This window comes from Triticum urartu, chromosome 7A (assembly GCF_056163025.1).
Source record: "Triticum urartu cultivar PI428250 chromosome 7A, HENAU_Tu73, whole genome shotgun sequence".
Taxonomy (NCBI): domain Eukaryota; kingdom Viridiplantae; phylum Streptophyta; class Magnoliopsida; order Poales; family Poaceae; genus Triticum; species Triticum urartu.
In genome coordinates this window covers 621,072,568-621,082,562 of record NC_141879.1, presented here as the reverse complement: position 1 = coordinate 621,082,562, position 9,995 = coordinate 621,072,568, and the positions used below count along the sequence as shown (strand labels likewise).

Genomic DNA, 9,995 nt, shown 5'->3' with positions numbered 1-9,995 from the left:
TGACCCCAAGGTCCTGTCTTGATGAAGACAGTGAGTTGAAGCTACTCACCAGAAGGTGTGAGACAACCTCTATGCAGTTGCTGCCTCAATGAGTTCGACTTCTTCAGTCTCAACTTAAAGCGGAAAGGCTTGCTTCAGCTCAGCTCCGACTTGAAGTCAAAGATGCAATCAAGATGTCAGAGGACTGTCGTGCGCACCATCATGCCTTAAATCTAGTGTTGATGCATCTATCATTGACACAACTGAGGTCTACTCAGCTTCTTCAGCTGTTTGGGGGGGGGGCGACCTGGCCAGGCCTAGTGCCTTCTGAAGTGCTCTCAGTTTTGTATATTCTTTTGTCGGCGCTTTTATTTGCACTGGTGGCGAACTTTGATGCCCAGTGGGTGTAATATGTGTGATAGCCGTCATAGCCTAGCGTCAGTTGCTTTCTTATTTATTTCCTTGTTGTCTTGTTTATTTGTTTGCTTGTAGTCATTGCAGTTCTTTTTCCGCGGTTTGCTAGTGGCTGCAATAACCTATTTTTTAAAACTAGGCCACAACAACCATGGGCTAATATTTACTGTAGTGACACTAGGCCTCCTACAGGCCGTAGAAACAGTGGGCCTTCTATGGGCCGTAGAAACAGTGGGCCTTCTACGGGCCGTAGAAACAATGGGCCTTCTACGGGACGTATCATCAATGGGCCTTATATGGGCAGTATGATCGATTGGACAAACATGGGCCAATAACAGGCCGCATTATGGCCGTAAGCGGGCTAGAGTTGGAATCGTCCGTTCATGGGCCGACCATAATGGGCCATCATTAATAGGCCGTATTTGATGACGTTATGAAAACGGCCCAACATATTAACGGACCACAAACGGGCCGACTGTAACCACGGGCTAAATTTGGCCCACAAGCAAAAAATGACAGTAACGGGCCATAAGTAAACGAATGCTGGAAATGAGCCCAAGAATAAATGGGCTCTGAGAAGGCCGAAAGATAACATGGGCTGGAAACGGCCCAACGGAATAACGGGCCGTTAATGGGTATAAAGTGATACACTGTTCATTACGGGCCAGTTTCACCATGGGCCGTTAATGGGTGTAAAGTGATACACTGTTCATTACGGGCCAGTTTCACCACGGGCCGTTAATAGGCCAAGAGTTACATAGGGCCTCATATGGTCCGAAAGACGTCATGGGCCATACATGGGCCAGAAGTGAAAACGGGCTGGAATCATATTGGGTGGCCCAGATGACGCTACTGGGCCTAATTCGGATAGGGCGTAACGGGCCTTCGGTTAGCGGGTTGTAAATGGGCTATATGCGAACAGGCCGTTAACAGGCTTTACATGGGCCGGCCCGCCACCATTTGACCAAGTCAAACGGGCCAGCCTTTTCACAGGAATGGGCCTCTGTTGGGCCGTGCCACGTGTCAACGTATCATAGGCGCCTTCTGTCCAATGAGTGGATGACATCTGTCCCAACGATGAGCCGACACGTGTTTCCTCTAACCAATGATGATTTTACACGTGGAAAATCCCCATTGGTCGGGGCTGTTAACGGGTTATCGGATCCAAAACCCGACCCGATAGCTTAATGGCGTTCCGTTACGGTGGATGCCACGTGTCGGTCACCCTTGACGAAAGCACTTCTATGACGCGGGATTTATCGTCATGGAAGTGGACACTTCCGTGATGATAATTTTGGTAATATCATGGAACACTTCTACGACAGCACAGGTATGACTATCTTGATTCTGTCATAAAATCGTCATGGATGTATATGCATGACAAAAAATGCGACCTACTATGACAAACACGTATCATCACGGAAGTGTATTTTTTTTGTAGTGTTGGTCTTCTCCACAACCACAACTCTATTCCACCTATAGTGCTATATCCATGGCTCACGCTCATGTATTGCGTGAAGATTGAAAAAGTTTTGAGAATGTCAAAAGTATGAAACAATTGCTTGGCTTGTCATCGGGGTTGTGCATGATTTAAATATTTTATGTGGTGAAGATAGAGCATAGCCAGACTATATGATTTTGTAGGGATAACATTCTTTAGCCATATTATTTTGAGAAGACATAATTGCTTTGTTAGTATGCTTGAAGTATTATTATTTTTATGTCAATATGAACTTTTGTCTTGAATCTTTCGGATCTGAATATTCAGACCACAATTAAGAAGAATTTCATTAAAATTATGCCAAGTAGCACTCCGCATCAAAAATTCTGTTTTTATCATTTACCTACTCGAGGACGGGCAGGAATTAAGCTTGGGGATGCTTGATACGTCTCCAACGTATCTATAATTTTTTATTGCTCCATTCTATATTATCTACTGTTTTGGACATTATTGGGCTTTATTATCCACTTTTATATTATTTTTGGGACTAACCTATTAACCGGAGGCCCAGCCCAGAATTGCTGTTTTTTACATGTTTTAGGGTTTCGAAGAAAAGGAATATCAAACGGAGTCCAAACGGAATGAAACCTTCGGGAACGTGATTTTCTCAACGAACAAGACCTGGGAGACTTGGACCCTACATCAAGAAATAAAAGAGGAGGCCACGAGGTAGGGGGCGCGCCTACCCCCCCTCCCCAGGCGCGCCCTCCACCCTCATGGGCCCCCTGTTGCTCCACCGACGTATTCCTTCCTCCTATATATACCTACGTACCCCCAAACGATCAGATACGGAGCCAAAAACCTAATTCCACCACCGCAACTTTTTGTATCCACGAGATCCCATCTTGGGGCCTGTTCCGGAGCTCCGCCGGAGGGGGCATCGATCATGGAGGGCTTCTACATCAACACCATAGCCTCTCCTATGAAGTGTGAGTAGTTTACCTCAGACCTACGGGTCCATAGTTAGTAGCTAGATGGCTTCTTCTCTCTTTTTGGATCTCAATACAATGTTCTACCCCTCTCTTGTGGAGAACTATTTGATGTAATCTTCTTTTTGCGGTTTGTTTGTTGAGACCGATGAATTGTGGGTTAATGGTCAAGTCTATCTATGAATAATAGTTGAATCTTCTCTGAATTCTTTTATGTATGATTGGTTATCTTTGCAAGTCTCTTCGAATTATCAGTTTGGTTTGGCCTACTAGATTGATCTTTCTTGCAATGGGAGAAGTGCTTAGCTTTGGGTTCAATCTTGCGGTGTCCTTTCCCAGTGATAGTAGGGGCAGCAAGGCATGTATTGTATTGTTGCCATCGAGGATAACAAGATGGGGTTTTCTTCATATTGCATGAGTCTATCCCTCTACATCATGTCATCTTGCTTAAGGCGTTACTCTGTTTTTAACTTAATACTCTAGATGCATGCTGGATAGCGGTCGATGAGTGGAGTAATAGTAGTAGATGCAGGCAGGAGTCGGTCTACTTATCTCGGACGTGATGCCTATATACATGATCATACCTAGATATTCTCATAACTATGCTCAGTTCTGTCAATTGCTCAACAGTAATTTGTTCACCCACCGTAGAATACTTATGCTCTCGGGAGAAGCCACTAGTGAAACCTATGGCCCCCGGGTCTATCTTCATCATATTAATCTCCTACTACTTAGTTATTTCCTTTGCTATTTACTTTGCCTTTATTTTACTTTGCATCTTTATCATAAAAATACCAAAAATATTATCTTATCATATCTATCAGATCTCACTCTCGTAAGTGGCCTTATAGGGATTGACAACACCTATTTGCGTTGGTTGCGAGGATTTATTTGTTTTGTGCAGGTACGAGGGACTCGCGCGTAGCCTCCTACTGGATTGATACCTTGGTTCTCAAAAATTGAGGGAAATACTTACGCTACTTTGCTGCATCATCCCTTCCTCTTCGGGGAAAACCAACGCAGTGCTCAAGAGGTAGCAGAGACCGATTCATCATGCTTTTTCTTAACCGATGTAAGATGGGATAGTTTAAGCTCATTGTCACCACTGTAGAAGTGATCATGAAACTTTTGCTCCAATTGAAACCATGTAGTAATAGAACCGGGTGGTAATGCAGAAAACCACGAGAAAGCAGTACCGGTTAAAGATAAAGGAAAATAACGTACTTTCCACTCGTCACGTGAACTTGCCTCACCTAATTGTGCCAAGTATTGACTAACATGCTCCCATGTAGTCTTTTTCCCTCTCCGCTAAACTTAACAAAATCTGGAACTTTATATCCGGGAGGACATGGCACGGCATCAAAAATTTCTAGATATGGTTTCCTGGAAATTCGTGGTTTAGGTAGTTCAATCCCACAATGCTCTTGGAACACCCTAGACATTTCCTCTCCGACATTAGCCAAAATATCACTCGTATTGAGTGACGTTGCATGTGGTTGTCGCGCATGGTGAATATGATTTCTAATAGTTGCTATAGTGCTAGTCGGAAGAGGTGGTGGTGTGTATGTTGTACCATAGTTCGGCAGCAATCCACTTGGACTTGCCGAACCATAACCTAGCAATGCAGTTGGATTCACTGAACTTGGTACGTTCATGGAAGGATTAAAGGGTGGAGCAACAAGTTGATTTGTCTGACTGGGATAAGAATTCAACGGCACGGGCGGCGCCGATGAAATAGGTAAAGTTGGACTAAAATTTTCCACACCAGCAGACATACTGCCACTACCATGATATGACTGAGGAGTATTATTTCGAGCAGTATTATTGTCTATGATAGCTTGGTAAATAAGATCATTATTCTAAGCAATAAGAGTAGTAATTTCAGCCGACTGTTCAGGAGAGAAGATTTTGCTTACAACCGGTTCTACCTGCTCATTGTGAAGAGGAGGAAACTTGATTTCTTCAATTGAAGTGATGTTGCCTTGGCGATCCTTTTTGAACTTAGCAAGGAACTCCTGCATCTCCTTCTCTTCACGCGCCTTCTTGTACTCCTCAAAAGCTTGGCGATGTTCTGCCGATAATTCCTCAAAATTGGGCTTGATGATGTTATCGGCATCCACTTCAGATGGCTTGGGAAGATCAACCATGATGGATGATGATGATTACTCTTTGTCCCCAGCGGAGTCGCCAAAAAGTGTGTTCGCACACGAACAAGTCACGTGTACCCTCGACGCCGGGGGTGATGCACCGCAGCTCACGTCGAAGGAGTCTCATCGGAAGTGCGATTCACAAGTCGACCGACGAGAGCTTTTGAGGACCCAAAACCCTACACTCTCGGGAGGGACCCCTTCGGGGAGTGCGGCAACTATGGGCTGCCCTAGGTCGGCCAAGCCGCCCCTAGAGCCTCGCGATTCGCAGCTCTCCAACATGAAGAACGACGAAGAACGAGGGAGCAAGAACGAGGGAAGGACAAGACGTAGATGAAAAAGCTGTAGATGTGTTTGCGATTGTGTGTTGTTCAATCGGCCGTCATCCTTAGGTATACAAGAGGGGGCTGAACTTCCCGTGCAAGGAAAAGGCTTGGATTCACGTCCAAAACCCTAGTCAAATTCGGATTGGTTTTGTCCGAACTTTCCAAAACTGTTCGGTCTAAAATTGGCTGCACATTGTGGGTCTTTTTTGAGGTGGTAAACGACCTCGGATGGAAACGAGCCCAAAAGCAATATTGACCGTTTCGACGAGAGGAACAACTTTCATGTTGAACGTTTTTTTATCAGAGGTCATCTCGAAGGTCAAATCGCTTGCGCAAAACAGCTAATTATTCACGCAGCTCATCACACATACCCGCATATGTGTCTGGTTCCGGGCGTCATATTTTGCTCACTGGAGGGTCGCGCTGTGTGGGCTCTAACTTTTGCATAAGACCTCGGATTGGGACGATCTTTATATCAAAATCGATCGTTTCAACGAGACACACAACTTTCTTGTTGAAACTTTCTCCATTTGAAGCCATATTCATTGGGTTACTGGACATTCTTTAATCTGACACTACTAGGAAAAAGGCTACTAGCAGCGCGGGTAAAATGGCTACGAGTAGCGTGGGTACCCGCGCTACTAGTATCGCGCTACAGCTAATAGTTAGTAGTAGCGCGGGTAGACCCACGCTACTACTAACTTTGTTAGTAGTAGCGTGTGTGACACCCGCGCTATTGCTATTACAGAACCGCGCTACTACTAACGTAGTAGTAGCAGCGTGCTTATAATACCAGCGCTACTAGTATCCTAAGTACTAGTAGCGCTCAATTTGTTCCCACGCTACTACTAACTATTTCGGATTTAAAATAAAATAAAATCAACCAATTCCGTTTTATGCATACAATTCCAAGAAACAATAGTGATGGAAAAATGTTACTATCACACAGTTGCCATATTCCTTATTCATAATTCTACTATCACACAGTTGCCATATCTGCTACCACATAGTTTCTCATTCTACATGTCCTCACTCCAATAGTAAGAAAAATGAAAAGGAAAAATAGAGCTAATCTGCCATTGGAATGTCCTTATTCCTGAGTAATATTCAATGGAACGGTGCAATTGCACTGCAGTCTCTTGGATTCACTATGCCGCTTCAACATCTCATTATCCTGCAGCGATGGAAATGAGTATCAGCAAGGCATATAGATTTTATCAATAAATGGAGAGGAAGCATAATCTCAAATGATACAGGAGACACATGGACTAAGATTCTGATACAATGCGAATATGCACTATAAGTACACATATATTTCAGTTACAAAATGATATTTAGTTAAAAAGTTACAAATAACTGAATGAAAGTCAAACTATATATTTCAGTTACAAAAAATATTTTAGCTTAGGAATGCAGTGTATAAATTAGACTAGATAGATAACACTAAGCTTAAATTTTAAATGCAGTTTAAGTACTAGCACCTACCAACTGAATATAGATTTTCCTTAGTGCATTTGCACTAGGAAACTAATCCTAACGTATCAACATTTTGATCACCATTATATCCCGTTGTGAATCCAAGGAAATCAACAGTTCTATAAAATATGGCTAGAAAACACTGGACATAACAGAAAGTAGCCACTTCTTTGTTGTGTGGAAAATTTTCCAGGATTACTTCACTATGGATTGGGTAAAGAATCAATAAGGACAGCACCCACGGTATAACTCTCACCTTCTTCTGGGTGAAGAAGAAGGTGGCCACCGGCTTGAAGTACTAGGTGACAGGCATTTCTTCAAATATGTTCCAGTGAAAGCCGGGATTTGGCGCCAATTGCCATAGTCATCATGCGCCTGTCACAAGACAAAAAACGGAACTACCTTAAATCGCTATACGTTTGGTTTTCTTCCTCAAACATGAACGAACAAAAAAATGTTTGGCTGAAACAGAGTAATCAGCTATATGTTTCTTTCCGTTCCTAAATTGCATAAGGAAATCTTCATCTATTATTTTACTCTATGCTTACTAGCTACAACCTGTTGGATAGAAAAACACATTCGACCATATGACTGAAGCTTGCCTAAATAACCTCAAAGTAGAAAATGCACGCTCGACACTTGTGGTACAAATTGTAAAATCAATGGTTTTGCCCTTAACCATTACTGTCTCTAAACAACACTTTTTATTCAGTACAAAATCTGTGACCTAATTAGAACTTGTTCCAATTAGTTAACATGAAAGAATCTACACTGAAAAGGCATAATCAAAGAGCTGGACTTCAGTATAGCAAGATTAAATTCCCAGTGGGGAGAGGTTGGGCAGACTGCTCATGTTGCTGACAGGCTAACTTGCACGCGACGCTGGCGGCGCCTATGCATAAGCACGGCCACGACGAGACATCGGTGGCCGAGGAGGCATCGACGGTGGGATTAAATGCAAAAGAAATGTTTATAAGGTGCTGATAACTCGTTACCAAGCTACCTGATAGCAAATTAATTCTTCTAAGCACCGAGAATAACAAAAAATTAGTACGCTATTTGGTCCAATCGGTCAAGGCCCAAAATGCAGGTCCAGACCAACTATATCAACACCTATAAGAACCTCTACCTTATGCATGCCTCATATGCGACCTTACAAGAATTCCTACAAACATTCATAATTCTCTAGTACAATACATTGAAATTGGTAGCAAACCAAACGATTCACGCACAGAACCAATGCACCAGCTCAAACATTCAATCGCCGTGGTAGGTCCCAGCCGAAGTCCCTGAACACGGGGGCTTGAGGGGGAGGAGGCATGCCTGGCAGTGGAGCAGCGCCGATCCCTGTGATTTTTAGTTTTAGGGTGAGAGCTGTGGGGGCTGTAGAGCATGTTTTTCTGTCAACCGGCCGGGGTCGGAATCCACTATTGGTGGTGAGAGAGCAGAGCATGTGGCACCAAGGAATCATGCTCGCTAATCAATTTATAGATTCAAGCAAGCGGCTATGTAGTGAGACCTGCAAATGCCTCAGAGGGTGGAGATTATATCTCTCATGGCTAGAGAGAATTTGCAGCATCCATGCCTACAAACTAACAATCACAGGGATCACACGACCATGGAGCAAACAAACAAAGAATTCCACCAGTGGCTTCTCGCTTTGTTGGTTTTATGCACAATCTAGCACAGGGACCTTGCCATGCCGTTCCAAGGATTCGACCAGGCCAGGCTACCAAACAAACAACCCTTTATTTATGCGCAATTTTGCACGCCGTGCTCACGTAAAGAACCTGAGGTCCTCTCACACCACCCACCACCACACGAATCAAAACAGCCACATGGAACGCGCTTCTTTGGATTCATATGGCACAATAATCTACTCCTACGGGTGCCCAATGCTGTAATCTTGAGAAATCACCAACAAAGTTCAGGCAACAAAAGGCAAAGAACGGAACGAACCTGCGGGAGCTTGACGGTGGTGGAGGCGGCCACGATGCAGTAGCCGAGGAGCTTGGAGACGAGCGGGAGAAGGCATTCTTTCTCCGGTATCTTGGCGTCCGACAACGCCGAGAGGACGCAGACGAAGTTCATGCCCAGGATCTCCAGCTCCGTCATCTTCAGATTCGCCAATCTCCAAATCATCCAATACAAAAATCAGAAGAAAACAAGGCAGAGGATGCTTCAGTCAGGAGGGCGAGGGGGGATGAGGGAGGAGGGAGTTTCCACATATCCTCACGTCGATCTGCACCGGCGCCATGGCTTCCTCAGCATGGATGGAGGCCACGGCGAGCGAGGGACTAGACTGGAGGTCGAGGGACGAATCTTTCACCCGAGAGGAGCTGGTTGCCGTCGAACTGGGCGAGCGGGACGGGGACGGTGCGGGGGTGCTTGCCGAAGCAGGCAGTGTAGCGCTTGTGGGCCTACACGCAGGGGAGGCAGCAGGTGAGGCGGGAGCAGCCCGGGCACCGGTACTTCCACGGCTGCTCATCGCACTCCTGGCACGGGGCACCCTTCTCCCCGCCGCCGTCGGAGCCGTAGGCGGCGGCGGCGCTGGGGGCGGGCCCTGCGCGGGCGGCTCCCCCTCCGTGGCGGGTTGGGACTTGGGAGAGGAGGAGAGGAGGTGGGAGCGGAGACGGGATTGGGGATCTGGATCGGGCGTTGAGTGTTTTTTTTGAGACATGGAGTGGTATGGTTGGTGGGGTGGGAGCAGATGTAGGTGGTAGCGTGGGGTTTATAACCCGCGCTACTACTATCGACTTAGTAGTAGCGTGGGTTTATAACCCACGCTACTACTACGGCTGGTCCCGGAAGGCACGGTGGAAATCACTTAGTAGTAGCGAGGGGTAAAAACCTGCGCTACTACTATCGGGTTATTAGTAGCGTGGTTTCCTCAAGCTCGCTACTGCTAATTAGCAGTAGCGTTTGTTTTTAAACCGCGCTGCTGCTAAGATTCTGTGTATAAGGTTTTCCCTAGTAGTGTGGTGTCGACATGAGGATCTCTGAACTTGTCATAACTTTTACATCCAAACTCCGTTTTAGACCATCTTCATATTCATCTTCATCTTCTCGAAAAGAGCCATTTTATGATGACTTTCAATAGTAAGTTTGAATTAATCTTGACATAGCTTCAAGCCACTCTTTATAAACGTGCAACTTTTGAGCGTCCACAACTTGCAAACTTCAATACAAGTATTTCTCAAATTCACAACTACTCAGCTAGCAC

At 45.1% G+C, this 9,995-nt stretch overlaps 1 protein-coding gene across 1 annotated transcript; it reads right to left on the bottom strand.

The window, feature by feature from the left end:
* Positions 1-6,165: 6,165 nt before the first annotated feature.
* Positions 6,166-9,452, bottom strand: LOC147960737 (uncharacterized). Its single transcript, XM_087533525.1, has 4 exons — positions 9,009-9,452; positions 8,732-8,887; positions 7,029-7,147; positions 6,166-6,470 (listed from the first exon to the last, which is right to left on the bottom strand). The coding sequence occupies exons 1-4, from the start codon at positions 9,450-9,452 to the stop codon at positions 6,455-6,457; spliced, it is 735 nt and encodes a 244-aa protein (XP_087389651.1). The 3' UTR covers positions 6,166-6,454.
* Positions 9,453-9,995: the final 543 nt, after the last annotated feature.

What these genes read in the sequence shown, in the direction of transcription:
- LOC147960737 (XM_087533525.1), bottom strand. Translation starts at nt 9,452, where the DNA reads ATGTCTCAAAAAAAACACTCAACGCCCGATCCAGATCCCCAATCCCGT. An exon ending in TGGCGCCGGTGCAGATCGAC is followed by an intron (nt 8,888 to 9,008) that starts GTGAGGATATGT and finishes GCGAATCTGAAG; the next exon opens with ATGACGGAGCTGGAGATCCT. An exon ending in CCACCGTCAAGCTCCCGCAG is followed by an intron (nt 7,148 to 8,731) that starts GTTCGTTCCGTT and finishes GTCTTGTGACAG; the next exon opens with GCGCATGATGACTATGGCAA.